The 27652-nt window shown below is 49.1% G+C and overlaps 12 protein-coding genes across 12 annotated transcripts; 7 read left to right on the top strand and 5 right to left on the bottom strand.

The window, feature by feature from the left end:
- Positions 1-611: 611 nt before the first annotated feature.
- N7474_004754 (flavin reductase family protein) lies at positions 612-1397 on the top strand (the record flags this gene model as incomplete). Its single annotated transcript, XM_057196169.1, has 1 exon — positions 612-1397. The coding sequence occupies one exon, from the start codon at positions 612-614 to the stop codon at positions 1395-1397; it is 786 nt and encodes a 261-aa protein (XP_057053565.1).
- A 671-nt stretch (positions 1398-2068) lies between these two features.
- Positions 2069-3493, top strand: N7474_004753 (homoserine acetyltransferase family protein; the record flags this gene model as incomplete). Its single annotated transcript, XM_057196168.1, has 6 exons — positions 2069-2213; positions 2286-2781; positions 2851-2960; positions 3022-3169; positions 3229-3308; positions 3366-3493. The coding sequence occupies 6 exons, from the start codon at positions 2069-2071 to the stop codon at positions 3491-3493; spliced, it is 1107 nt and encodes a 368-aa protein (XP_057053564.1).
- Positions 3494-4040: 547 nt separating this feature from the next.
- On the top strand, positions 4041-6269 carry N7474_004752 (polynucleotide adenylyltransferase; the record flags this gene model as incomplete). Its single annotated transcript, XM_057196167.1, has 7 exons — positions 4041-4189; positions 4251-4399; positions 4461-4835; positions 4890-5101; positions 5165-5889; positions 5944-6061; positions 6198-6269. 7 exons carry the CDS (start codon positions 4041-4043, stop codon positions 6267-6269), a joined length of 1800 nt encoding a protein of 599 aa, XP_057053563.1.
- A 1378-nt stretch (positions 6270-7647) lies between these two features.
- Positions 7648-8553, top strand: N7474_004751 (class I SAM-dependent methyltransferase; the record flags this gene model as incomplete). The annotated part of the gene is made up of 1 exon (XM_057196166.1): positions 7648-8553. One exon carries the CDS (start codon positions 7648-7650, stop codon positions 8551-8553), a length of 906 nt encoding a protein of 301 aa, XP_057053562.1.
- A 251-nt stretch (positions 8554-8804) lies between these two features.
- N7474_004750 (uncharacterized protein) lies at positions 8805-9878 on the bottom strand (the record flags this gene model as incomplete). The annotated part of the gene is made up of 1 exon (XM_057196165.1): positions 8805-9878. The coding sequence occupies one exon, from the start codon at positions 9876-9878 to the stop codon at positions 8805-8807; it is 1074 nt and encodes a 357-aa protein (XP_057053561.1).
- Positions 9879-11880: 2002 nt separating this feature from the next.
- On the bottom strand, positions 11881-12108 carry N7474_004749 (putative quinol monooxygenase; the record flags this gene model as incomplete). The annotated part of the gene is made up of 1 exon (XM_057196164.1): positions 11881-12108. The coding sequence occupies one exon, from the start codon at positions 12106-12108 to the stop codon at positions 11881-11883; it is 228 nt and encodes a 75-aa protein (XP_057053560.1).
- Positions 12109-13027: 919 nt separating this feature from the next.
- N7474_004748 (putative mitochondrial phosphate carrier protein (Mir1)) lies at positions 13028-14281 on the top strand (the record flags this gene model as incomplete). The annotated part of the gene is made up of 4 exons (XM_057196163.1): positions 13028-13227; positions 13279-13353; positions 13420-13839; positions 13897-14281. The coding sequence occupies 4 exons, from the start codon at positions 13028-13030 to the stop codon at positions 14279-14281; spliced, it is 1080 nt and encodes a 359-aa protein (XP_057053559.1).
- Positions 14282-14473: 192 nt separating this feature from the next.
- N7474_004747 (Proline racemase) lies at positions 14474-15679 on the bottom strand (the record flags this gene model as incomplete). Its single annotated transcript, XM_057196162.1, has 1 exon — positions 14474-15679. The coding sequence occupies one exon, from the start codon at positions 15677-15679 to the stop codon at positions 14474-14476; it is 1206 nt and encodes a 401-aa protein (XP_057053558.1).
- Positions 15680-15999: 320 nt separating this feature from the next.
- Positions 16000-17201, bottom strand: N7474_004746 (uncharacterized protein; the record flags this gene model as incomplete). Its single annotated transcript, XM_057196161.1, has 4 exons — positions 16000-16114; positions 16164-16447; positions 16502-16690; positions 16887-17201. The coding sequence occupies 4 exons, from the start codon at positions 17199-17201 to the stop codon at positions 16000-16002; spliced, it is 903 nt and encodes a 300-aa protein (XP_057053557.1).
- Positions 17202-19472: 2271 nt separating this feature from the next.
- On the top strand, positions 19473-21544 carry N7474_004745 (MFS transporter; the record flags this gene model as incomplete). The annotated part of the gene is made up of 6 exons (XM_057196160.1): positions 19473-19527; positions 19584-19822; positions 19898-20311; positions 20363-20738; positions 20792-20839; positions 20898-21544. The coding sequence occupies 6 exons, from the start codon at positions 19473-19475 to the stop codon at positions 21542-21544; spliced, it is 1779 nt and encodes a 592-aa protein (XP_057053556.1).
- Positions 21545-22814: 1270 nt separating this feature from the next.
- On the top strand, positions 22815-23894 carry N7474_004744 (phosphatidylinositol phosphate kinase family protein; the record flags this gene model as incomplete). The annotated part of the gene is made up of 2 exons (XM_057196159.1): positions 22815-23087; positions 23142-23894. The coding sequence occupies 2 exons, from the start codon at positions 22815-22817 to the stop codon at positions 23892-23894; spliced, it is 1026 nt and encodes a 341-aa protein (XP_057053555.1).
- Positions 23895-24202: 308 nt separating this feature from the next.
- Positions 24203-26465, bottom strand: N7474_004743 (major facilitator superfamily domain-containing protein; the record flags this gene model as incomplete). Its single annotated transcript, XM_057196158.1, has 7 exons — positions 24203-24504; positions 24562-24809; positions 24869-25102; positions 25160-25669; positions 25721-25738; positions 25812-26134; positions 26346-26465. 7 exons carry the CDS (start codon positions 26463-26465, stop codon positions 24203-24205), a joined length of 1755 nt encoding a protein of 584 aa, XP_057053554.1.
- Between the last annotated feature and the right edge of the window lie 1187 nt (positions 26466-27652).

The following is a 27652-nucleotide window of genomic DNA, read 5'->3' as shown; positions in this document are numbered from 1 at the left end:
CGAGAGGACACGGACCTTCATGGATCGGGATGCTGGCATGCTGTCATACCCAAGGCTCCATGCTCTTGAACCTTGTTGACATGTGGAGAAATAACCCTGTCTCTCCTTCTGTCTAGTCGGGTATATTGCTTGGGGAGTCGTGGGTGTTGAGAGTGTTCGGCCCGAGCGTCGGCAGTACACCACTATCCCCACGCACGAAGTACACTATCCCCACGCACGACTGACCAGGGTCGTCCTCCGCTGGGCTGTGGCAACACCATTCTTAGTGGCAATACAAAGGCTCATCTCGGTCTGCTGCCCGGGAGTTTGGGATGGATTGCGATAAGAGCTTCTGCAACCACCTCCATGCATTATTCCTCCCTCGCCTCACACACCATCCGCAATTCTTGGAAGCATTCTCATCATCCGCTGTAAGTACTATACACACCACCAGGCAATCCTTTTAGGTTATCATCCCGGTTTTATTTCAACGTCACTCCACAGGCATGAACGCCCTGTTTGGAGCCTTGGGGCAACATAAGCTGACGTGGTGATGCTCTAGTCGCCTCAGCCTCCGCCGCCCCTCTGGTTCTCTCGTCACAGCCAAGCGATCCCTGAGCCAGACCTCCGCCATGTTCAAAGTCGGTCCCGATTTCGCAAAGACCCAAGCCGCCCGGCCGGATTTCCGCCGCGATACCGAAGTCACTTTCTTCAAGCCCCCGAACCCGGAGTGGGCGAACGGGGACGGCGCCAACGATGGCGGCGAGAGCCTCAAGAAGGAACATGTCGAGATCGACCCGCACGCCGAGGGCCGCCCTGTGGCGTCCAATTACAAGCTTTTGATTTCGGGCATGGTGCCCCGGCCAATCGCCCTGATTAGCACCAAGTCTATGGATGGTCAGACAACGAATCTCGCGCCATTTAGCTATGCACAGGTCATCAATCATGATCCTCCGCTGTTCATTGTTGGATTCGTAGGAGCTCTGGAGAAAGCCAAGGATACGCTGAAGAACCTCCATGAGACAAAGGAGTGCGTGATCAACATCATTTCGGAGCATTTCGTCGAGGCGGCCAACGCAACTGCCATCAATGCCCCCTACGGCCACTCCGAGTGGGAGGTTTCCGGTCTGCACCAAGCACCCACGTCCGTGGTGAAGCCTGCCCGCGTGAAAGAGTCGATCCTTGCGATCGAGGGCACGCTTGTCGAGACCAAGGAGTTTGAAAGCCGGGCTACTCCCGGGAAAAAGACGGGCGTTCTGGCAATCATTGAGGGTGTTCGGTTCTGGGTGAGAGAGGACGCCATCGACGAGGAGCGCAGCGTCGTCGATCTCAAAGTGCTCAAGCCGATTAGTCGGTTGGGTGGAATCTCCTACGGCCGGACTACCGATGCGATTGAAATACCTAGACCTCACTTTTAGTTGGGTGATTTAGATCTGATAGAACTGGAATGAGACATGAGCATTACATAGGGCATAGCACACGACATATGTGAGAGACACAATTTGTCAGATTGGAGACGTTATTACCAATATTGAAATAAGATACATGAGTTAAACAAATAACCTAAGTGATGCATTGGTAATTTCCTTGATTGGTCATTCCTGCTTATCAGGGTGATAAGCAATAGTCAGGGCCAAAACTGTTGGTCTTGACAAGAGATCGTTTACAACGCAGGAGAGAAGTGAAAGAGATAGAGTGAAGGTGCTTAGAGCCTGTAGTCAAGGTTCTTATGTAGATCAAGTCCATTGAAAAGAAGGCGGTAGGTACGTGCTGGCAACCTTTATCCGGTGAGAATAGCATCACTAATTGCTAAGCAATCCCAGATAACTAAGTAGTTAACTAAATAGACCCACAACTTACAAAGCCATCAAAACTCCTCCTAACTATAACCAAGCACATCGAAAATATCATAAGCTGCATGCTAAGATTTTATGACAAACTGATTGCGATCGTACCCGGCTTAAGCCGTCTATCGTGCGGAGAATCGGGCGGGGTCACCGTTTATCTCCAACTATAAAGCAGGGTCATCGGCCATCAGGCAAGTAAACTCGCATACTATTCGGCCTAACTTCCATTCAAACCACTAATAATGTCGCAGCCAGATTACGAGACCTACAAACTTGGTGACTGGGAACTCCAGAGCGGAGAGAAGATTCCCGATGCGCATATCGCGTACAAGACCTTTGGAGATCCCACGTCGCCGGCGATCGTCTATCCGACTTGGTTCTCTGGATGTAAGCATCTCTTTTCTCCTTTACTTCCTAGTTATAAGAACCCTTAAAACCCCTAAACAAACTTTGCCATAGTGATATCCGACAATATCTGGCTGATCGGCAACGACAAAACCCTCAACCCTCAAAACTTCTACATAATCATCCCCGCTCTCTTCGGGAACAGCCAGTCCTCATCGCCATCGAACCAGGCTAGCCCAGGCCCGTTTCCCCGTTGCTCGGTATACGACAACGTGCGCGCCCAGCACGAACTTGTGACCAAGCACTTGGGCATCTCGCACTTATTCGCCGTCGTCGGCTGGTCCATGGGCGCGGGACAGAGCTACCAGTGGGCAACGCAGTATCCGGAGTTCATGGATTTCGTCGTTCCGTTCTGTGGCTCTGCGAAGACGTCGTTGCATAACCAGGTCTTTTTGGAGGGGGTTAAGAGTGCCCTGTTTGCGGCTAAGAAGATTCGTTCGGCCGGGTCTGGGGGGTTGGGTGTTAGGGATAGTTCGGCGGAGGTGCATACGTGGTCAGAGGAGGAGAGGGAGGTTGGGCTTAAGGCTTTGGGGAGGGTTTATGCTGGATGGTATGCGATGTCCGCTCTTGATATTTCTTGTTTTTGGCTAGCGGTAACTGACACTTTGTGCACGAATAGGGGTCTCAGCCAGGCATTCTATAGACACAAGCTCTATGAAACCGTGCTGGGATACAAAGATCTCGAGGACTTTATGCTTAATTTCTGGGAGAAGTGGGCGTGCTCCAAGGGTACTTACCGATGCATAATACATACCTATGTTAGGGGGAAAGAACTAACATGCAAGGACAGATCCCGAGAACCTATTGACAATGACGCAGACCTGGCAGAATGCCGATGTGTCGAAGCAGGAGCCGTACAACGGGGACTTTGAAAAGGCCATGGCGTCCATTAAAGCCAAGACGCTCGTCATGCCGGCGAAGACCGATCTGTACTTTCCGTAAGTTCCCTTTGTTTTTCTAAGCAATGGAATGCTGACTGTGGTGGCGTGGCTCGTAGCCCCGAGGACTCGGAGTATGAAGTTGCTTGTATGCAGCCGGGGATTGGCAAGCTGGAGGTTTTCCCTTCTATCTGGGGCCGTGAGTATACCACTTTATCACAATATAGGACAAGGATAATGGCTGATTGAAATCCAGACTGGGCTGGAGGTCCTGGCGATAGCAAGGAGGATGTGGAATGGCTGGACAAGAAGATGGCTGATTTCTTTGCGCAGAAGAGCGTGTTGGATAAGCTGGCGGAGAAGCTTGAGGAGGTGCTGGGCTGATCCTTTATTACCGATCCGGGTAGCACAGAATGTCTTGTATTTCGTCAGTTGATGTTGCTGCTTCATGTTCAGATGAAATCAATTTGCTTGACAGTCATGTGACCTTCTGCAGTTTAACTGCCTTAGGTAGTTACTTCTTCATCAATCATCAACCGCCTAACTCTTCCCCTTCCTTTTCAGAATGTTTCTGACCCAAACAGTTTCTGACCCAAATAGTTTCTGATATCGTTGCCTGAGCTGAAATAATCAGTTCCATGAGCAATCATGTGATTTTGTTAGTCAGCACCCAGGCCGTGGCCGATCAACCTTTTGTGACTGCGCGGCGCTTGTCTTGCTTTGCCGCGCATCTCCTTCCCTCGCTTTGTCTCCTCACATTTTTGTCTTCGTCCTGTCCTCGTTTGTTTTCTTTTCTGTTCTCATCCGATTCACTCCCGCCACGTCTGGTTCTTGTCATCGGCGCATCACTTTCACCTCGACTCCTCCCACCGATATCTAATCCCTACCCTCCCTCGACAGGCGTGCGACGCCCATCACCAACGCGACCACAATGGCAGCACCACCCACACGGCAATGGGGAGTCACTCCCCCGATCTCAACTGCTCTTCCGACCCAAGATGAGCTTGTCGCGAACGATAATCTGATCGCTGAGCTCAAGGCTCAGAACAATTTCGAAGCGCCGTCAGAGACTGAGCGAAGGTGGGTGATCAATCAGCCCCAACATAACACAGGGGTTGTGTTGCTAATATGGTCACTCCAGAAAACAAATGCTGCAATTGTTGCAACGAGTTGCGGTGGAATTCGTCAAAGTGGTCAGCCGCAAGAAGGGACTCTCTCCTGCCGCGGTGGAAGCAGCAGGAGGGAAGATCTTCTCTTTCGGGAGTTACCGTCTCGGCGTCTATGGGCCAGGTGAGCTCTCTTTGGGCAGAATCCAATGCTTTGACGGTACTAACCGCTGTTTGTGCGACAGGATCGGATATTGATACCCTTGTGGTTGGACCCAAGCATGTCCTGATCGACGATTTCTTCGCCGATTTTCCTCCTGTGCTAGAACGAATGGCCCCCGCCGGTGCGATTGAGAAGATGACGCCAGTTCCGGATGCTTTTGTTCCTATCATCAAACTCGAGCTGTCGGGTATTAGTATCGATTTGATTTTTGGACGTTTGCTTGTCCCCTGCGTGCCAATGAACTTAGACCTCAAAAACAATGACTATCTCCGGGGACTGACTGAAGCTGAGGTTCGCTCACTCAACGGCACTCGTGTCACTGACGAGATTCTGGAGCTCGTTCCTCAACAAAAGACGTTCCGCCTCGCACTTCGCGCAATCAAGCTCTGGGCTCAGCGTAAGAATACTGCGAATGCTTCGTTGGGATTGTGGGACTAATTCGTTCATACAGGTCGGGCTATCTACGCGAACATCGTGGGCTTCCCTGGAGGTGTCGCATGGGCGATGCTGGTGGCCAGAGTTTGCCAGCTATACCCCCAGGCGACTGGATCTGTGATTGTGGGCAAGTTCTTCAGGATCATGAACAAGTGGGCTTGGCCACAACCTGTATTACTGAAGCCGATCGAGGAGGGCCCACTCCAGATTAAAGTGTGGAATCCGCAGGTATGCAACACCACTTTTCATATCACCTTAGTTGCCTCCAATTGACCGCATCCTTCCAAACAGCTCTACCATCACGATAAATTTCACCTCATGCCGATCATAACCCCTGCGTATCCCTCCATGTGTGCGACGCACAATATCTCGATGTCAACAAAAGCGGTCCTCCTTCGCGAACTACAGCGTGGAGGTGACCTAGTTGACAAGATCTTCATGAAGCAAAGTTCCTGGAACGATCTGTTTGCACGCCACACATTCTTCACACAAGACTATAAGTACTACCTCAGTATCACTGCTTCCAGCCGGACTAAGGAATCCGAGGGTGTTTGGTCTGGTCTCGTCGAGTCCAAGCTGCGGCATCTTGTCGGAGCCCTGGATCGGAAAGCAACCATTGCGGTGGCACATCCGTTCCCTAAGGGCTTTGAGAGAATACACACCATCTCCAATGAGCAAGAGATGGAAGCCGTCAAGAATGGATCGACCAAGTTTCAAGCCACTGGTACGAAGACCGAAACGACTGATGAGACCAAGGACCCAGCCCATGAGGCTGCAGCACAGAATGGAGTGGAAAACGCAGATGTCGCGCAACCCACAGAAAAGAAAGCCGAAGGAGACAGCCAGACCGTGTACACCACCACCTATTACATTGGTCTGGAGTTGAAGCCGCTGGAGCCAGGTGCCTCCCGATCTTTGGATATATCCACTGATGCCCAAATCTTCAAGTCGACATGCACATCTTGGGCTGGATACCAACCCGGTATCAATGAACTGGCCATCAGCCATGTTCGCAGGTATTTTGATTACGATCCTCGTGTTTGAACATCCCATCATCTGACCCTTTGCAGTTTCGACCTACCAGACGATGTTTTCCAACCCGGGGAAACTCGACCACCCCGACCCAAGAAGAAGGTGATCAAGAAGACCGAAGCGGCCGGCCAGAAACGCAGCATCAGCGAGTTAGACGTAAGTCCACAGAAGCGACGAAAATTTGAGCCTGACTCGGCCAAATTTCGATACTGAAACCCGCAATTCCACCTCCCGCGAGGATTCCAAGGTATCAACAGCTGGGAATGACTAATGCCGAGTTTTCTCCCCCTAGAATGCATCCCAAGGAGCCGCCAAGCGCCAGGTCACGTCGAGTGCAATGTCTAGCACCCCAACCCCGGCTTGAATGCCCTTCTGCGTCATTCGCAACCCATCCATCCCGTCGGGGCTTGTCCCCATCTATATCCTGCTATCCGTGTTCTGTCGCTGATACAGTATCATGACCATCGCCACCGAGTATTCCGGTCCAATAAAAGAAAGAAAAAAAATCTCTAACATCTGACCCCCGGCCAGCATGGCAAGCTGCCATCCCCCATAATGAAGCTTCCACCTCGCTCAAGCAGCACAAGGTCGGTTACTTTTCTCTTCTACCCTTCTCATCTGTTGCTGGCCTAGCAAGCAGACAGAATAGTGTCTGTCTTCACTGCAGTCCATTCTCACTTCTCTCTCACACACTCCGCACGCACTCGAGGAGTTGGATTTGTTTCTTTATCGTGCTCCGCAGCAGTAGTATTCGCTTTCTCGGTGCCGCAGGTGGTGCTTTTGTTGCCCCTGTACATATCACGCTTTTGGCGTCTTGCAGGTGCTCTCCCAGCTAGGTTAACAGAATCGAAGTGTTTGTCCCGTACTCGGCGGACTACGCGTAACCTTTTTTTTCTTTTTACATCGTGTATGTGATATAACCTCCATGCTGTATTATTCCGATAGATGAGGTACATATTGGGACCATGACACCGTCTGAAAAGCAGTTGCGGAAAGTCCCTCAATCTAGGAATCTTCTGGCAACACAAAACGTACCTCTGTGTATCGAAAGTTGCCTGTCAGCGGTCCGTCCAGTCACGCACAACCAACTGAGGCAAGAAGACAACTATGACGAAGCTCTCAGCTAAGTCCTCTGCTTCGGCATGCCTGAGAGTACTATATATAGCAGAGCGCGAGATCTGTTAGGGCTGCAAAACCCTATCAGTGACTCCCACACTAGTACCATGTCTTAGATTTAGGCGCTGTGATAAGTATTTTAACACAAAATATCACATTGAAAAAATTGCGCGAGCGTGTGGACCTATAAGAATCGGTGCAGTCATCTTTTATCACCAGTGGCGGGAATATGCACATCATGAGCGACGAATGGGGCGGTGTTGTTAAACGCCTCCACTGAACTGATCTGAGACGGGAGTGTTCCAGGCGGGCCCTCCCGAGGCCCAGCCGGACCTCGGAGCCACCCAATCTTTGCCTCGAACCAATTATTATTTGTTTGGCGAGTACAGCCCTGCAGCTTCACTGGCTAGAAGCTGCCGCTAGCCTAAGCCCCCCTGCACTGTGCGGCGGTTCTTCACATCTTAAGTAATAATAAATGCCAAGGCCCCTTTTGTTCACCCTGAAGGCGGAGAACGACAGCCACCGCGCACGACAACCACTCCCTTTCCAACACATACACCCTTACCCTGACTATATCTCGCGTCCTTTTGTTGCGAGCACTGTTTGAGACAACGCGCGCCCGCATGATGACAGTCTCCGAGTCAGAGCCCCTGATTAGGCACCACAAGCTGTTGCAGTCCTACTACGCCTCCTTGGAATCAAGGGTTGGCTACCGTTTTATCTTAGGCGGTACTCGTCATTTTGGATACTATGATAGTGATACCTGGTGGCCATTCCCTATTGGAACTGCTCTCCGGAAGATGGAAGACCGCCTTTTTGAAACGCTGAACCTGCCCCCGGGTTCCACTGTCCTCGACGCTGGCTGCGGCTACGGCCATGTTGCAATGCGAATGGCCCAAGGAGGCCTCAAAGTTAGGGCTATTGACATAGTCGACCGACATATCGCCCATGCTCGGAGTAACGCCGCTGCGGCGGGACTTGAAAAAGCCATAACTGTTCAAAAAGCGGATTTTCATCACCTCGACGATTTTCGGTCCGAGTCTTTGGATGGCGTCTACGCAATGGAAACTACGGTACATGCGACAGACGCGAGAAAAGTGCTGAACGAGTATTTTCGTGTGCTAAAACCCGGCGGCTCTATTGCCCTATTCGAATATGAGCATTCCGTCCCTCCAAATGCGCCAGAGGAGATGGTCAAGATGTTCGGACAAGTCAACAAGTATGCCGCAATGCCCGCAAACATCGAATTCGAGGAAGGGACTTTCCCGGCACTCCTCGAGGAGATTGGCTTCCAAGACATCGAAGTTTCCGACTTGTCAGAAAACGTGAAGCCGATGCTGCGCCTCTTCTTCGTCCTCGCATACATCCCGTATCTGATAATCAGATGTTTCGGACTTGAAGCACGTTTCATAAATTGTGTTGCCGCAATCGTTGCCTATCGTTATTTCAGTTTCCATCGTTACGCCGCGGTTCGTGCTTCCAAGCCCACTTCCGGAAACACGAGCCCTGTTGAGCCCAAGAAGGTTCAATAGAGAATATCTTTCATTTTCCCCTCTTCCATGTGTGACGCGAGACCCCTCGTTTTATGGCGAACGACCAACCGTTGAGGATCAACATACGAGGCAATTGGCGCCGTTAATGAATTTTTACGTTGAGACTGAGCTATATTGACTCTGATCCAGTTATATATCGTGTCAAACGAATAGGGCTGACGTACAGCGGTACATAATAAATACCAGTAACAAAATAAAACGAATTGATTGAATTAAATGCCGAAAATTGTTCAAAAATGTGGCAATATCCCGGACCAGTTCATAGTCAGATAGGCGCTCGTTGGAAGCGAACGCAGTTGAATAACATCCTCCAGAAATATGAATGCTCGTGCGTGACAATAAACAACTCCGAGCACGTATATCGGCAATATCGCTTTCAAAGGAACAGCGAGTTCCGGATCTCGATCCCATGAATTGTTTCGTATTAAACCCCCCATCACTTTCGCCCAGCGCTTAAACTTGCCCCAGAGTGGATGGCCCGCTGCAGGTACCAGTTCCTGGCTAACCACCTTGGGAGGTGTTCTCGCGTCAATATACGGGCGCAGGTGGTTCGGGTAAAATGAAAAAGCAAAATGTCCAATAGCCCAGAATAAAAATGCGCAAAGTAAGACAGCTGTGGACGATACACGCCACAAGATCTTCTCGGCAGTAGTTGGAAAGCTGTAATTCCAGCCGGCCACAAATACGGATGCATAAATAACAGTCAGCAGATAGAAAAGAGCAGAGCCAACGGTTGAAGGTTTGGAAACGATCGTATTTTGAAATCGATCAACAGGCCGCTTCGGTAATATGACCATAATGCGAAGCTTCCGAAGTATGTTGACCCAATTAGACCAGTAGAGAGACCATGACCATTCGTTGCGAGACACAAAGTCCAAGGGTGTATAACGATATGGCCTTTTGGCTTGATCTCCCGCATCTCTCAAAATCTCGTCTAGAGTGACATTTGATACAATGATTTCTGGTGTTTGAACATCGGCGGGCTTTTGATACCAGCAAACCGTAGTTGAAACACTGCAGACAATAAATGCAGCAGTGGTGAGCTCACCAGTACAAATTTCGAGGTTTTGTGAGGCACGTCCGCAGATGTTGACGATAAACCACAGTGTTTGGAATAATGTGAGGAGCCGCAGCATACTGTCGACCTTGTTCTTATCCGCGATTCTTTTCTTGTCAAGATCGGGAACGTCCACATATTCGTTCGTTATGAGATAGTGAAGTTGTTTTGCGTTGATTGGAAAAGCGTCAAAATCGTCAGTTTGCAAGTGAAATCCGCCCATGTCGGCATAGAATGCATGTGTCATTGTCCATCTTTCAATTCCTAATGCCTTGAAATCCTTCACAGATCGATGTGCTGATTCCCACTGAGAAAGTGCAATTTGAAAGATAAACTCAGGTCCCAAGAGAGCCAAGGCAGTCAGGTAGATTTTCCTTCGGAACACTTTGGCTCGTGAGTCGGTTGGGGCTGGCACATTCAGACAGAGGCTTGACCACGAACAGAGGAACATAGTGAAACAACAGTCCCACATAATATCAAAAGTTCCTCTTGTATTTGGGCCACTTTGCCATCCTTCCCGTCTCTCTTTGTGTGGTTCAGTATTATTCGTCGAGAGTATATGAACGAAGGTTCCGTTGCTAGCTGTCGCCGCGCTATTGGTAGGTAGCGAAAGAGCGTGGTTAATGAATAGAAGAATCCAAAATACCAATATGGAAGCACTCAGGCCCATTGTGGGCTTTATGTTAGAGGAGGAGAAATGCGCTAAGCAAAAGCTGGATATGTGATCTTTAGCGTCCATTGCGAGCGTATTTATCCCATTATTACACGCACAGTTCACCAGGGGGTTTTCAGCGCCAGCCTCCCTGTAGACTCATGCAAATCTATATCTGTAAATAGTTTAGTCCGGAGTACTAGCCCGCGATGATGTTGGCTAGGCCAAAAGTACTGGTGTGGAAACTCGCATGTCAGCGCACCCTGGTTGCATTAGGCTGGACATGACGGAATCAGCCGTCGGCGGCGAATACCATGTTTTACAAATATTGAACTGCCTTGCTCCGCTTCTCTATCTTTTATTAGAGCCATAGAGGGACATCATTCTATTCTAGAAATGTACTATGTTGTGGAGATCATCCATGAACCAATATTAGAGCCAGATATACACCTTCCACATGAGAGCCTGAGGTCTCCGAGTCCACTCTAGAACTAGAAGGCTAACAAGCACTTTTATGACTCCATATCGAGCCCATGTAATTTTCCATGTAAAGACCTGTAAAGGCGCTTGGAGAAGTTGTACGCGTAAAAATAGCCTCAAGAATTACTGGATGAGGGAAAAGGGATGAAATTTTTAAATATGCAGTAAGCGTACCTCCGGACTATTTTCGACAGTATCATGTTTTCTGAATGTTGATTGAGGGCATTCATCCTTGTCGCATGTACACGCGCGCCTCGCGCTGAGCCAATCAGGTAAATGCGCATAGGGTCCAACCGCTCGCCCCATTGTAAGAAGCTACTGCACCAATTCCTACCCGAAACCTAGCTTGATAGAATGTACCAATCAATGAACCCTGCTTACCCCATCAATGCTACGTAACTAAGTCTGAGGCTTCGCCCATGCGGTACATATCACCCGATCAATCGTCGACGGCCCGTTCCCTCGATCTCGCATACTGTATAGCATTAACTCAAAGTGTAGGTACAACCGGACAATAATTTGCTGCCATAAAATGCGGAGTGATAATAAGAGCTGGTTGTCTGCACTCTAAATTGGGTCAGTATGTGCAAAGTCGGTAGGCCAGTCAGAAGAATCCTCCCATGTTGCCCAGAAATATTAATACTAGGGTACTATGTTTGTCTTTCGAGCAGGTAGGCCTCAGCCGCATCCGCTTATGCCTATTTCTTGATCGGTACTTCAGGTTCTATTCTCAGCAAGGCAACCAATAGTGATGGGAACTGATTTATACAAGGAGCGTGATGAGGCTGGCTACCCGGGTGAATTGAGCAGATCAGACGGAAATATAACTCCACAACCAAATATTCACTAGCTGAAATTCATAGTTTACTCCTGCTTGGCTGTAAAATATGGAGCCCCGAAACGAGTATATATCTTATACTCTCGAGGCTTCACAAACATGGGCTCTGTGGCAGCCAGGTAGTCCTTGTAGTAATCCTTGGTCATCTGGGTCTGTAGATCGAAGTCAGTATACCCGCCCACAGCAAAAGGCAAGGACAACAAACAGTCATGAACCACTCAGTGGATGCGACCCTTGAAAGTATGTTAGATTATTTTGATTCACTCTAGGGTGTCAGAGCTAATCATCGTACCAGTCTTCAACCCAGTGCAGGGTCCCCGGGTCATCGGGAGACTGGTACACTTCGAAGAAGCGACATTCCGGCTCCGCCACTACCGCATCATAGACCGGCTTGAAATGCTCAAAGAATTTGGAAACGTTTAGAGGATCAATGTAGATGGTGACATGCAGACTGAATCCTGGTTCTGAGCCCATATTGAAGAATTGCGACGTAGTCTTCGAGGACATAGGGTTAGTAGACCTGGAACAAGATTGCGGGGTTTCATTTTCTTAAGTACAGTTGTTTATATCCGATGGAAATGCCTAATTCCGGGAAGAAAGGCAGCTAAACAAGATTCCACAGCCTTATTGGTTGCGTCTCACGGTCAGCAGAACAAACCTTGGTTGCGCTAGTTGAATTTTCCGCAGGGATTCGGCTTCTTCCACGATAGCAAGATAACTAGCTTGGATCCAAGTGCTATTGCGATGGTTAATGAAATGGAGCCGTGAAATACTGTGATGGCGACATCGTGAACCTCTGCCAAACGCAAGTAGCGGGCTTCGGATCGATAAAGACCTAGCTCGTGGTAAACAAGCAGAAGTAGGGGGAATCAAGGGCAAATAAGAGCAAGAACCCTTAGAAATCATCGACTGAATACTACAGATCTTTATCTAGTCCAAATTGAAGCTCTCCTAGCGAAGTACCTGACTTATATCCATCCATCTATACTACTGTAGGTAAGTGCCACGCATAACCCGGATCCTGCCGACGGGGCGCTCTGATTTGTGGAAATGCGGATCCACTCTACCATTCTTGCTCCATCGCCGCTCTTGTCCATAGTGACGTAGTTATTCTTAGGTTAAGTTGTACAGAAGAAAACAGAGTTGTCGGAATGGGCGGTTCATGCAATGATACGCTTCACAATAGGTTTGTGGCATGTCCGGACTCGAGCGAGGCGAGTTCATGGATTTCATGACCCAAGTACTGTACTGGACACCGTGTTCATAATCCTAAAACGGCCTGGATTTCTTCAAAATCAGCCCGATGTAGAGCAGTCGACCAGAAATAACAATAGTTGTCTACGGAGAACAATGATAGTTGAAGTGTAGGAAAATGCGGCTTGTAATAACTATCATGGTTGACCGGGCAGCCGGACTTAGCGTGGCAATGGGGAGCCGAGCCATTCCCGGATTGGCCCGCGAAAAGTTTTCGGAGCCCCGTCATCCCTTTCAAATCCTTTTCTCCTTCTTTTCCACCCCTAACGACTTCAATTCCTATCATCTCCTCTCCGCCCTTTTCTCTTTTACCTTTATCGAGAAAATGTCTGCCTCCGCAGCTCAGAAAGATGCCCCGCTCACCGGCCTGCAGTAAGTTGTTCGCCATCGCCAACATCGCGCGATTCTGACCCAAATTCAAAGGCTATACTCCCGGTTCGCATTCGCTGGCGCGGTTTGTTGTTCAGTCACTCATGGAGCAGTGACTCCTCTTGATGTGTAAGTCAAAATGGTCCAAAAGACGACTTGGCGGATGGCTGTGGCTAACGGCGCATCTTTGTGCAGCGTCAAGACCCGTATCCAGCTGGACCCGGCGACCTACAACCGTGGCATGATCGGCGGCTTCAAGCAGGTCATCCAGAACGAGGGTGCTGGCGCTCTCCTGACTGGTTTCGGTCCTACCGCCGCCGGTTACTTCCTCCAGGGTGCCTTCAAGTTCGGTGGCTACGAGTTCTTCAAGCAGCAGTCCATCAACTACCTGGGCTACGAGACCGCTGCCAACAACCGCACTGCCGTCTACCTCGCCTCCTCTGCGTGCGCCGAGTTCATGGCTGATATCGCCCTCTGCCCTCTCGAGGCCACCCGTATCCGTCTGGTGTCTCAGCCCACTTTCGCCAGCGGTCTTCTGAGCGGTTTCACCAAGATCGCGTCCCAGGAGGGCATTGGTGCTTTCTACTCTGGATTCGGTCCCATTCTGTTCAAGCAGTAAGTGTGCCTGAGTTGTGGTATGATAATATACGTTGGCTGACCCTAAAAACCTAGGGTCCCCTACACCATGGCCAAGTTCGTCGTCTTCGAGAAGGTCTCCGAGATGATCTACCGCCAGGTTGACAAGAACAACCTCTCTGATGGCCAGAAGACTGGTATCAACCTGGGATCTGGTCTCGTCGCCGGTCTCGCCGCCGCCATCGTCTCGCAGCCCGCCGACACCATGCTCTCCAAGATCAACAAGACCCAAGGTCTCCCCGGTGAGGGCACCGTCTCTCGCCTGATCAAGATCGGTAAGGAGCTTGGCCTCCGTGGCTCGTACTCCGGCATCGGTGCCCGTCTCTTCATGGTTGGCTCCCTTACTGCCGGTCAGTTTGCCATCTACGGTGACATCAAGCGTGTTCTTGGTGCCACTGGCGGTGTTGAGATTGGAAAATAGGTGAACTCGAGTGTTTCTGACACTGGAGGATAATAGAGACTACCCCTAGATTTCGTTTGTTTCTGCCCCCAATTTGTCCATCCCCCCAATACGATGTACAATACTTTTGTCTCATTCTCTTCAACGAAGCTCGTTTGGTTTCTATTTCCAAAATCACACGTGTTATGTTTAGCTGTTCTATTTCCGGTCATTCTACATGGTAATATCTCGCAGAGAAAAGCCGCCAACCCCTAGGCCGTCCTCTGCTTCCACGACAAACGAATGATAGCCCGTGTAATAAGCATATCCCTCGACTTTGACACGCACACTTGGCCCCGTTTCAGCATCAACAGACCCAACGAACCCAGCCAGACCCTGATAGGCGCGTGTAACCAACGAATTATAGATTCTTTTCTCGCCCACAGGCAAAAGTCCCTGAGCATGTGCAAGGGCAACACGGGCAGCGACACAGCCACCGGTAGGAGACCGGTCGATCTGCTGATTGGCAAAGAAGCAAAGGCCCGTCTCTTCACTATTGGCAAGCTTCTGAGCGCGCGACGCCGCCGACCCCTCCAAGGCACTCACATGGCCCAGTCCTGTATCTGTAATCATAACGCTGTACAAAATCCCTTGCTCTCCTGTCTCAATGTTTTGGGTGAGATATCTAAGACTCGGGTCGGTGTTGATAACTTCCTTGAGTAGCTTTGTGGCATGATCCATCCTTTGAAGATCGATCTCAGCCAACCCCTTAGGAAAACCCAGTTCCTCGCCGCTGATTAGGCAATAATAGGCGCCGCCGTAAGAGAAATCAGCCGTGACTGAAGTGCGACCTTGCAGTTCGGGCCATTGATATTTCTCTGGCAGTGGGATCTTCAACGAGGTCGCTGTTGGAAAAGATGGGACCGAAATAAAAGATACCGGACGAGCCGGGTCTGATTTTCCGGTGGGTAATGTAGGGACTATGACTTCAACCAGTCCACAGGGTACATGGAGATTGAGCCGCGTAGTCCCCGTGGTGGCATCGTACTTCAAGTGCCTGCGGCGCGGAAAGACAATCTCATCCACGTCAACTAGGAATCGACCAAGCGCAATCGTCGCATGTCCGCACATAGTCGAGAAACCTTCGTTATGCATAAACAACACCCCCATATCCGCCTTGTCCTCAGCCACCAGTTCCGTGTCGGGTCGCAGAATGGCGCCGTACATGTCGTAGTGGCCGCGGGGCTCCAGCATCAGCAAGCGGCGGAACTCATCTGATTTCTCTTTCGCCTGCGCTCGCTGCTCAAGTAGTGTACCACTTAGTTCGGGGAATCCAGTCCAGATGATTCGTGTTGGTTCGCCCGCTGTGTGCATCTCCACACAAGTGATGGGTCGGATTGGGCCTCCGACTTGGAAGGGCGGTAGACTTGAGGGGTCCATACTTCCAAAGTTCGTGGGTGGTAAAGGTCGGGGGAGTTAGCCTTAGGGCTGTCTACAATAATATGAGGGCAGGTGGTCATATATGTATTCACAGGTTCGGTAATGTTCGGTCTATCCCGAGAAAGTGGAGCACTTGATGCCCTTTCTTGCTTTCCCAAGTGGGATGGAAGTTGCGGAAGGGTGTGTCAGCCCTGAAATCGGAGAAGGGCTCCGATATAATAACAAGTCATACAATTTCCAAGTAAAATCATTTTCAATAAGCTGCCGCACCATCTCACTAATTTAGCCTGTTCATTTTCTGCCAAAGATCAATGCAGACACTACAGATGTCTAATAATCAGGTCGACTTCTGCGTCAGCCGCCTCGAGTATATGCTCCGGCGAATATTGAGGTTTCCAGCCAATCTCATGACCATGCCGTGCCTCGAGCGTACATCTAGATAATATTAGCATAATTTGCTGATAGGCGATGTCGAGGTACTCACTCTCCACCTAAGAACAGGGGCACCATTTCCTTGGGGCATCCCAATGCCTCCCCCATCTGCTGCAAAGCCGCATCATCTGCCACTTGCACCGACTCGGTGTCAACTATTTGACGCTTGACCAATCCTTTCGCCATGGCACCGTAGATATCATTCCATGCCATACTGCCGCTGGCGGCGAGGTAATATCCATTACGACCGTGGCCGATATCTTTTCCAGCCAGGATGTTTCGCAGTATTTCCAGATAAAGAGTGCTATTGTCAATTACATGACAGACGGGCCATTTCTGAAAGTAAAATAAGCGCTAGAAATGCAGCGGGAAATGCACAGGGGCGCATACCGGATTGTTGGTGTGGGGACTGTACACGCGCCCCGTCTTTTTGGCGGCTCTCACGATTGCGACTGTTTGAATAGAAATTGGATTTCCAAATCCCTCACCTTGTCCATATACAATGCACGGGATGAAAATGTAGTTCCGAATTCCACGTGCCTCGGCTAACTCGATGACAGTGTTGTTTGCATCAAGACCCTAATGTTAGTTAGTGAATGCAATGATGGCGATTCCAAATTGGAGGGTTCCCTGCCTTCCCTGCAATTGGATAGAGAGGCTTGGAGCTCTTCTGAATTGCATAGAGCCCAAGATCATTGTCACAAAGTGGGTGATCAGTCGGATGCCCAGTGTGACTGCTGAACAGCTTCGCGCCCGATGTATGCAAAAAATGGACCTCCTGCCCCGTTTGTTTCTTGACTTCAGCAAGGGCCTTGATAATATAGACCAGTGAATCTCCCGCCATAGCATCGACCAGGAAGTAGACGATAGTAACTTTGTGGTCGATGATTGCAGCCGTCGTGCTGGCTTCATCTTTGACGTCGAATGTCAGTGCCTCAGCACCGTACTGTTTTACGGACTCAGCCTGCTCCTTTGTTCGAACAAGGGCGTAGAGACTTTGATATGCTGGAAGCTTGGCGCTACTCCAGCGTGCGAGGAGGGTCCCTCCTAGGTACCCTGAAGCGCCAGTAATAAGAATATTGTGCGACATTAGGACGAAACTCGAGGATGGAGTAGATGAAATGAATTACAGGAAGCGGATGGCCAGGACCCTTTATTCAAAGAAACAAACGGAATAATGGACTCAATTTAGCAGATCTCATGCTACTAACATTCGGATTATAAATCAAGCATGGAGCTGTGGACCTTGCCGCTTCATATATATCACACTCTTTAAAGCTGTGAAATTACTAATTAGTTGGATTTTATCGTTCACGTTAAACAAGAGATCAAACTTTTTCATTTGGCAAACAAGTGTAACTTATCTGCTGATTCCCGATAGACGCCACAATAATCCCGTGTCCACCAGCTATGATCAATGTTGTGCTGACGGAAGCTAGTTATGAAGCTGAGAAGGACTGTTGTTCTGAAGACGTGACAGACTACTATGCGCAACAAACTGCTGGCTCTCGAGTTGGGACAGCAAATTTTCAATTGATTGACCGCAGCTGACACTGTGTGGTCTACTAAAACTAAGCGTGACTTGCGGCAGTTGCTTGGATTGTCCATTTGTTGAGTTATCTCTTGAGGCCGCGTTAACTCGAATGATATGAAAACTCACATATTCGAGGGCCGACGAGGGCCCCCAGGTTGCAGTAATGAGCGCCGCGAACCACTGACCGTAGTAGATAACAGGGCCGAGACATTCTCCAAGCATATTAAGAACACCAAATACTTTACTTTTTTCACTGGCACTGGCAGACCTGGGCTGGCCAGCATGTCTCAGAGAACGCAGAAAGAATATGCTGAATTCGGGGGGTTTTTTTAAGCAAAGTTGTATAAAGAGCCCTACAATAAATAATGCAGTAAACTGTCATACAAATAAGAATATTAGACTTATATGGCCTTCAATGACTAACATAGAAAAGTAGCCCGGCTGGCATAACTTGTTAGCGCATCCGGCTTTCTTATCGTAAAGGTTGGATGAAGGTGTGTGAATAAAGCTGGATTGCTGGGCAACGGTCGAGAAATAGCTAAGTCATGTGACTAACTAAATATACGTAAGGTCATTGGCCCGTAACAGTAAGGTTGGGACGACCCCGGGGGGCCCTTTTTGTGTCTTTATCTTGTTCTATCTCTCTATGTAGCTCCTCCTGGTTTGTTTAGCGATGCTGTTTGCCGTACCGCAGCCACTGTAGACTGTTCTAGATCCCTGCCCCTGTGAGCGTGGGGGTTATGACTAACCATCGGCCAGATGTCCGAACCCGTCAATCTGGCACATTCCTGCTATTCCAAGCGCTGAACCGCCTCGAATAGATGTTTTCGTACCACGACAAGCCCGTTAAGGCCTTTTATAGCAGGCGATAGTTCGGGACAATGCTCAGTAACATGAATTGGGATACATTATTGCTTGCAGTTGCACGGAGTGGCGCCGGCTTCGGCTTCCAGCTCCGAGAAAAAATGAGTCAATACCGCGGCGCACGCCGTCACTACCCGCACTTGTCTCCAGTGTGCCCACCGAAGCCAAAGGATTTCAGGGCAACTTGCATGATTTCATGCTAGGGCTCGCCACCACAACTCTATGTTGGGTCTATAATCAAGCCAGGCATCTCACAGTTAGATCATAAGGACAGGCACGCCTACTGATCGGCTTGGTCTAGACAACCAGAAGTGAAAAAAAAATCCTGTCTGCATGAACGATACCCCTCATCTCGTCTCATGGCCCGTGATGCATGCGGTTGAAATATGCGCATCGGAATCCACCGAGAAACCCATGTTTTCGGCCTTCTACCGAGATCTGTGGCTGTCAAGAATTGTGGCAATCGCCGGTGGGTAGAGAGCAGAATTTTATATGAAGTCATCGCAGGCTGCGGCGAGAATAATTATAGCATCTGCAATTGCCACTTAATACTTTTTGGCAGGATCTTAGCACATGTTTACATAGTATTATTGGCATGTTTGGGGCTTGTAAAGAGCCGTCCTAGCCGAGTCGGCTCTCAGATCAACACCACCGACTGCCCAATTGGACTGAAAAAGACTAGACTTTCTCGCTGTGTTGTCCGGAATAGTACCGCACTTGAACTCTTTTGTCAGGAATAGGGCGTAGAAAACAAAAAAAATGCCATGCGCAAGTGGAGACCCAACCCACATGCTCGTCGGCTTTCATTCGTCACTGATCAAATCTTTGACTGTGACATGGGTGACTACAGTCACGGTTTCTTCCTGAAATTTCTCCGTTCTTTTTTGCGGAGCTTTATTAAGCGCCCCCCATCCCACCTTGTGCAATACCTGCCAATTTAATGGGTCTCTCCAAGTCGTCAATATGTCAGACCACTTCTCCATGGAAGAGAACCTACAGAAGGTCATGTCAACCTCAGGTAGGTTTAGACTTTGCACTTATTCCAAGCATCACTAAGCTAAACATCCTCTACAGAGGACATAGAAGTGTCTCCCACTGAGGCACGTCACGATCTAGAGTCTCAAATGTCCCGAGAATCGCAACAGTCGGAAGATTCTCATGAATCTCACGAATCTCAGGAGTCAGAGATCGCGCATGAGCCTATTCAGCAGCGTTATGAAAAACCATCATATTCTCGTTTTCGACGCGTGGCTTCGAAGACAATTGTTTCATTTGGTCCCCATGACCCAGGGAATCCTGTAAACTGGAAAAAGGTATGATATACATTGGAGGAGCGTGGTGTTGCACATTCCGTGAAACCCTTCAGATTGCGTACTGACACTGTGCAGGGGAAAAAAGCGCTAGTTCTCCTGGCTGGTGTCATGCAAGTCATGAACAGCACGATCGGCTCTTCCATTTGCAGCAATGCTATCCCCCAAATCGGTGACACCTTTAACGTCCACAACGAGCAGCTTCTGGTCCTACCCATCTCCGTCTTTCTCATCGGCTACATCGTTGGTCCCCTGATCTGGGGCCCAAGTTCGGAATATTTCGGCAGGAAACGCCCACTTCTCATCGCCTTCTGCGGCTTCATGATTTTCACACTGGCGTGCGCGGTATCAAACTCATATTCCTCACTCCTGGTTTTCCGACTGTTTAATGGAATGATGGCTTCTGCGCCAATTGCTGCTACTGGTGGACTGTTCGCTGATGTTCATGATGATCCAACCCAACGCGGCCGTCTCATGGCATATTACATGGCTGTAAGTCCCTTTCGTTCTTAATGATCAGTTTTCTTTTCTGACACCTGACAGTGCACAACATTTGGACCGATTATGGGACCTTGGGTCTCTGGATTCGTCGCTGTTGTCAGCTGGCGGTGGTGCTTCTGGATCGGGCTTATATGCGCCGGTGCCACGTTGCCACTGGTGATTTTCATGCCCGAGACCTACGCCCCTGTAATCTTGAAGCGCCGGGCGAAGAAGCTGCGCAAAGAAACTGGCAATTCGAGCCTTTGGTCACCACTGGATATGGACAGCCGCAACCTCAAACAAATGTTTATTATTACGACCTCACGACCCTTCCGCATGCTCTTTTACGAGTCCATCGTTTCTTTGACTTCCTTGTACCTGGCGCTGGCGTACGCTATTTTCTATCTCTATTTTGAGGCATATCCGATTATCTTCCAAGGTGAGTTTTGGTTATTCCATCTGTCGTTTCCGGTGCTAATATGAACGACACAGGCATTTACGGGATGAGTCCTGGTATTTCCGGCCTATGTTTCCTGCCAAGTAAGTATATCTCCTAACACCCCCGGATATTAGACCGCTTGCTGATATCATCAAATAGTTGGCGTTGGTGCGATTTTTGCCTGCATGGTGTTCATCTGGTATGACGGCTACCTCGCCCGAGCGAAAGCCCGTGGGGCCCCCTGGGCCTACATCGAGGAGTACAGACGACTGCCCTTGGCCTGCGTCGGGGGCCCGTTGTACGTCATCTCCCTTTTCTGGGTTGGATGGACAGCATCACCCAACATTCATTGGGTCGTCCCTTTTCTCTCTGGCATCCCCTTCGGAATGGGATATCTATTGATCTTCATGGCTATGCTCAACTACCTCACAGACGCCTACGTGACCCTATCCGCCAGTGCACAATCGGCTGCCAGCTGTACACGAAGCATATTTGGTGCAATTCTGCCCCTCGCCACTAAGCCCATGTTCAATCGTCTCGGCGTGCATTGGGCATGCAGCCTGATCGCGTTTTTGAGTCTTGGGGTATCCATTATCCCATTTGCATTTATCCGTTTCGGCGATCGAATCAGAGCCAACAGCAAGTTCTGTCAGGAACTGAAACGAATCAGGGAGCAAGAACGTCTCGAACTCGAACGAGAGGAAGGTCTACAGGGCGAATCCAACGATTTGGAGAAAACCCCCTCGATCCACACACTTACCAGAGTGGATACGGCTCGCACGGACAAAGCTTCTATCATTTTCTAAGCTCGATTCGGAATGCATGTCAAAAATCCTCGCAAGCCGAGTGATCATTCCACTCGATTTATGTCCCGTTACGGAACATTAGGGCTGTCTCTGACCAATACAGGTGCACAGCTTCATGACTTTTTCGGATTAATTGGTTCAAAAGTTCTCTGTTTGATTGTATCCTCTTTCATGCGGCATTAATGACCTGATTGCATTTTCCCTATCTAATTGTTTTGTCCATACAGGGCCGGGTTCGAACACGGATTCCTAGCGGAAAATAAATCCGCAATGCACAGGTGCCTGTCTTTTCTTTTCGTTATCTTTTAATGTCCCCCATCATTTTAGGCGTTTTACAGACCTGGCTAAACCAAGCAACGCTCATATTAGAGCCCTGCATATCGGGAGATTCACTTAGCGTTCAACAGTTCCCATACTTAATCAAAGGCAATTATTTCTTACAGTTGTGCAACCTACCTAACATACTCTATGCAAATACCAAGTTAGACACTAGCCCTTTACCAGTCACTTCGTAATGGTTCTTCGAACAAGGCAGATCCTTGTCGCAGTGGATCCCGAGATAGTGGTTGGTCGACACCGGACTTTGTAGACTATTGTTGCCCCTTCCCACTTTGAGCGCTCGAGCCTTGATCTTTTGCTTGACTGTTGTAGATTTCACCAACGCATCTCTCATGAATTAATTCTTGAAACTTAATTTCCAATGCGCTAGTCCTAATAAGGTACGACTGTCGCTTCCCGGACCGCTTCCTTAAATAAAGTCCGTATTTTACAGTGCGTGCGTGAGACCTGGAAGGATGTATTTTAGTCGATGTACACAAAGAGTGTACCGAGGAACTAATAACGTGTTCGTAAGACATGGAGAAAATTATTGTTATTATTATCCTTATTAGAAAGAAAAATGAACATATTACCAGGATATTAGCAGGATATCTGTAGCTTTCATGATGGGCTTTGGGTGTATATGAACATCCTTCCAAGAGATACGTATATATGTCATGCCAGCTCCAGCGTCTTTCTATATTCGGATTATAATGTGTGAGAAATGGCCAAGAGGAAGAGAAACGTACATGACTGACCTATATCTTTAAACCGGATTACCGTGTTATAGAGTGGAAGGGACCAATCAGAGCTCCCCCCGATGCCTGACGTCACCAAGACCATGGCGCAAAATCCTGGGAATTTGAACTAAAAAGAAACAAGACGAACTTTTACATGTGGTGTTGCTGCAGCATAATATCCCTTTCAAACATGCTCGCTACCTCCAGTGAACATGGATAACCACCGCCGCCAGTCAGGACTAACCAAGTCGATCCAGTCCGCCCTCCTCCACGACCCCGACCGCTTCAAGAAGACCGTGTTTAAACGTTTCCTGTTCTTCTTCCGGGTCTATAACATTAAGCTCATTCGGTATGAGCGACAATTGTTTGCGAATCTGCGTCAAGAGGTGTGGTGTTTCGACGAGGACGAATACCTGGCCAGTTTCCGCACGACCAGCGGACGGGCGCCCTTGAAGGCGATGGGGGACTTGGGATACTCGGGATCGGTAAGATACCCTTCTTCCTGTCAAGGTGAGCCACTAATCTTTGATCACTCCCAGACGTTCTTCGGTACCCTAGACGGCCACTTCGTCATCAAAAGCCTCCCACGCCGGTTCGAGCATTCCTTCTTCCAAGCTGATCTGCTCGAGCCGTACTACGACTATATGCGCGGACATCCAGACTCAGTGCTAGTATGGATCACTGACTATGTGATGGCACCCTATGTTACGATTGGAACGTTGTTGGGCTGCACTCCAGCACACCATATCGTCATGGAGAACATCCTCTACGGCCGCGACGACGATCCGGCGGGCGACAAGTGGGAAACGTACGATCTGAAACCAACCGACTATTTCTACCCCGAGCGAGACCTGCTCCCCGAGCCGCTAGTCAGCGACGTTACCCTCAGCAGATTGGCAGATACATTCGACGACAAGCTTCGTCTACGGCGCGCAGACTACGAAGCTTTCTGGCGGTGTATCCAGGATGATACGCAGTTCTTGCAAGATGCAAATGCAGTCGACTACTCACTGTTTCTGGTACGTATACCGGCATCTTCTTCACCTCCAGTACTGGGCAGAAAGAGTCCCTGGAGGGAGGGACTGAGGTCTGGCGATGGGAAATGGAAGTACCGTGCTATTCTGCTGGATTTCTTCTGGGCGAGACACAAGTTCCATGCGCACGCGCTCTCAGGCGTCGTGCAGACTTTCAATGTTGTTGGACGCAAAGGGCCGATGTCCATCACAACCACGGCGAGCGAGTATCGCCAGAAGTTCCTTGCCATGGTCGACCAGATGATCGAAGTGACTTGATTACATCTTTCGGGGGCTTCCTGACGAAACGATTTGTGAATGTTGTGTTTCTAATACCTTCATATAATTCAATCATGTGGACGTGAACATGCTTGTGTCCTGTAATATATATCTTAACAGATAAGCCAATTCATTTACGATTCGTGAGTTCATGCCAAGATCTGTAATCGTTATATAGATTGGCAAATTGGAAGGAAAGCATTCTATGACGCTCTAACGATTTTCACAGCTACGTCCAATGTCTTTAAAAGACATGCCGTAACTACAACTGAGTCCGAGGATAAAATGGTGACTTCTGGGATCCGTCTTTACTCCCTCTTCAAGCCAACCTTCCCGACCTTGCGTAGTCCCCAGGCGCCAACGCCACATGCAGCCATCATCAATCCGAAACAAGTCCAGAATACAGCGCGATAGCCCAACATGAGCGCTTCGGGTGAGTTTTTATTTTCAAATGAAGAACCCTGTGTCACACCAGCAGAGATGATGGCGAATATAGTAAGCCCAATGGAGGTTCCAAACTGAGCGACAACGTTAAAGACCGCTCCAGCCAGGCCCTGGGTTTTGGGCGTGAATGCGTCCGTAATAATTAGATTTGCCACGGTAAAGATGACTATTTTAGCAGACTGTCAGCAATAATATCATGTCAAAAAAGACCAAAGATACTCACCGTCTGCGGATAGGGGTCCCAGCAGCACGGCCCAAAAGGCACAATACCACCACGACCACTCGGGGTCAATGATGGCCATTAGCAGTGGAGATCCTGCACTGAGAACTGAGGAGACTAGCACTAGGTAATTAGCATGAAGACGATGCACCAGTAAACCAGTTCCAAGGTTGAGGATGATGCCGATTATAATGTTGGGGAGGAATCGAAGGGCCGCTTGAATGGCAGGCAGGTCTTGAACTTCTTGGAAGCTGCTCTACTAGTTAGCAGAAGAACTCTTCTTTAGCATGCGGAATGAGACAAATCTCACAATAGACTGAGAATCGTCTCCATGCCGTTTAGCACAGCCCACGAGAACAGGACCATGATGCAAATAGAGCTGAATGCGGTGTTTTGCCAAAGAGAATTCGGGATTAAAGCCGGCTTTCCGATCTTCTCGCGCCAGTTCATCCAGCCTAGAAATGCGGTGATCATAACAGCTGCCACACAGAGGAGGACAATGTTTTCAGCCTTGTGGATATTCGATGGGCTATCAGTGATGGCGCTGTGTGGAGGTTTTTATCAACTTGTGTACACCGACAAAACGCGGACGTATACTTACGCGAACACATAAGAGATGATTCCCAAGGAAGAACTGGACAGGAAGATCCCCATCCAATCAATCTCGCGGCACAGTCTCGCAAACGTGAACGGCTGTCTCTCAGAATCTTTCGGCAATTTGAAAAAGTTCACCACGGCCAAGCCCATGGTGACACCAGCGCAGAGGTAGTACCCAAATCTCCAGTTGAGAGAAGTTCCTTGGAAAAGTCCACCAAAAACCAGCCCTACCGAGAAACCAAACGGCTGTCCCAGTCCAAGGCAGGCAAACCCGATATTTCGCCGTTTACCCACTGGCATGGAGTCGGTCAAAATACTGAATGCCGTAGGCAGGCACATGGAGGTTGCGATGCCTTGGAATGTGCGGAACAGAATCAGCTGTATACCGGTTTGGGCTACACCGCAAGCCAGAATGAAGGTTCCCAGCAAGAAACAGCCGATTAGATTGATCATTCGGTTGCCCATGAAATCGGCTAACGATCCGGCGAGAAGAAGGCAGCATCCATTTGCAAGTCTATAAAGTGTTAGCGTACTTGAACTCCTGAACTCAGTGTACAAAGCTCACGAGTAGACAGATGCCGGCCTAGAGAGTAAGCGGCAACTATGGTCAGAACATCTTCAAACAATTTTCTGTTTAGGGCTCGGCAATAGCTTACCATAAAAGCAGATTCTCCGGCAGGCCCAAATCTGCTGCAATCCAAGGCAGCCCAATGGTCAGCAAGCCCGTGCTCATGCTGCCCACGAATGTGATGCCCGTCAAGGTCGTAATCAAGATGACCGCACGGGTCCGGGACAAATTTGTGCGCTGGTCATCATTGATATTCTCAGAAGAATCATATTCACGAGATAACGAGCTTTGAGACTGGGACCCCCGGCGAGAGTCATGGTGTACCTGGGACTGAACTAGAAGATGCGGTGAGTCAAGGACCGCCGGGGGGACGCTGCGGTTTGGGTGAGAACCGCTGTTTGAGACATTGTGCTCAGACAGGTTGACGTCAAGTCAGTCCACTAACCGCAAAAACACAAAGAATGTCAGAAAGAGGAGTGACGGAAATCCGATTAAAAATGTTCACTCTTTAGCTCTTAGTCATGGGGAGGTGTGGGGTGCCCAGAAGGTGGACCGATGCTAGAGTTGATCGGGATAAGCCGGCTGGGTGAACTAACTATTTCCGGAGAAACGATCTATGTACCACAATTGGCCTCATCCGCTCGAACGCCATGGTCCTGGCGACCACGTCGACCGTTGGGAGTCGAATAAGCTTCGTATTTCCATGCTGAGTACGCCGGTTCACTTGTTCCTGCTTCTCCATCCCACCGTCTTGGTCGTCCTGAGTTTGCTTGGTGGTCTCCGGGCCTTCTTCATATTCAGCTGCGTTTTGGGACGGTGCATCCTCCTACTGTTATTCTTCCCTATCTGTTCCATCTTTTTACAACCCAAAAGGATTCCCAAGGAGCCCATTTTTGTCCTTCCTCGGCATGGACTTCGCCCATGCGGCGTCCGCTCTCCAAAACTTAGATCTCACCTCTGGGCGATATTCATCCTTAATCTGGGTTTCCTCCAATTCAATGCCCCCCTTTTCACTTCGACTCAGTCTTTATATATTCTCAATGTTCAACTCTTTCCTCAATGTCCTCATCTTTATCTCCCTGTTTGCCTCCTCTCTCACTTTTAATTTTTGATCCGAACGATTGTGATAACGGTGGGGAACTGTTGGCATTGGGATAACATTAGCTGTGCAGACAACTTAGTATGACTGCAGTATGCATGGCAGGGTTCCAAGATCGCTCGTTTCCCATACTCTGATAGAAAAGCTTTTTGATCCTAGTTTGGTTGCATGTCCTATTGAATCTTATCGAAATGAGACAGCGAGCTTTGGACCTCAAGAGGTCCTTGTAGATAGGATTGTGGAGTGCACACTACCTTAAGTACGTGCACTAGATGGAAAGGATGTTACACGTCAGATGTAAGTATATACTGCACTGCGAAAAATATACGAAGCTTACCTCCAGAATCATTAAGCTAGAAGATATTTTCGCTGTCCAGGATCCTCTATGTAGACAATCCGCTATTAGTGGATACTTATTCTAAATCGACCTCCAGTGAAGAAGAAGAATATCGGAGGCAATTAAAAGAAAGAGGGGAGTGTCTCGAGTGGCTTCATTTCACCCCTAGTCCTAAAAGCCAAACAATTTGCAATGAACATGGCCAAGAAACTTCAGAAAAACAGCATTCGTCCCTCAGCAATATGAGCAAGACTCAGGTTTTGAGGCAATTCCGCCTCATCTTTTGAGTCACATCTCATCTCTTTGAAGAAAATAGCCCATTTACTTGCTTGTTGGTATCCAATTACCAATCGACCCCGCATGATCCGAGCAACAAAAGAAGAGCCTCTCATCATTATTATTCGTAACCACGCTGCAGATCTCATGTCTGTGCTCAGCCATGCCGATCCGTTTGCATAGTATTATTCCTATGTAAATTTCTCCAGGCTCGGCT

Source organism: Penicillium riverlandense, assembly GCF_028828495.1.
Source record: "Penicillium riverlandense strain IBT 135883 chromosome Unknown utg000003l_segment0_segment0, whole genome shotgun sequence".
In the NCBI taxonomy this organism is placed as follows: domain Eukaryota; kingdom Fungi; phylum Ascomycota; class Eurotiomycetes; order Eurotiales; family Aspergillaceae; genus Penicillium; species Penicillium riverlandense.
The sequence above is the reverse complement of the archived record's forward strand: the minus strand, read 5'-3'. Positions and strand labels throughout refer to the sequence as shown.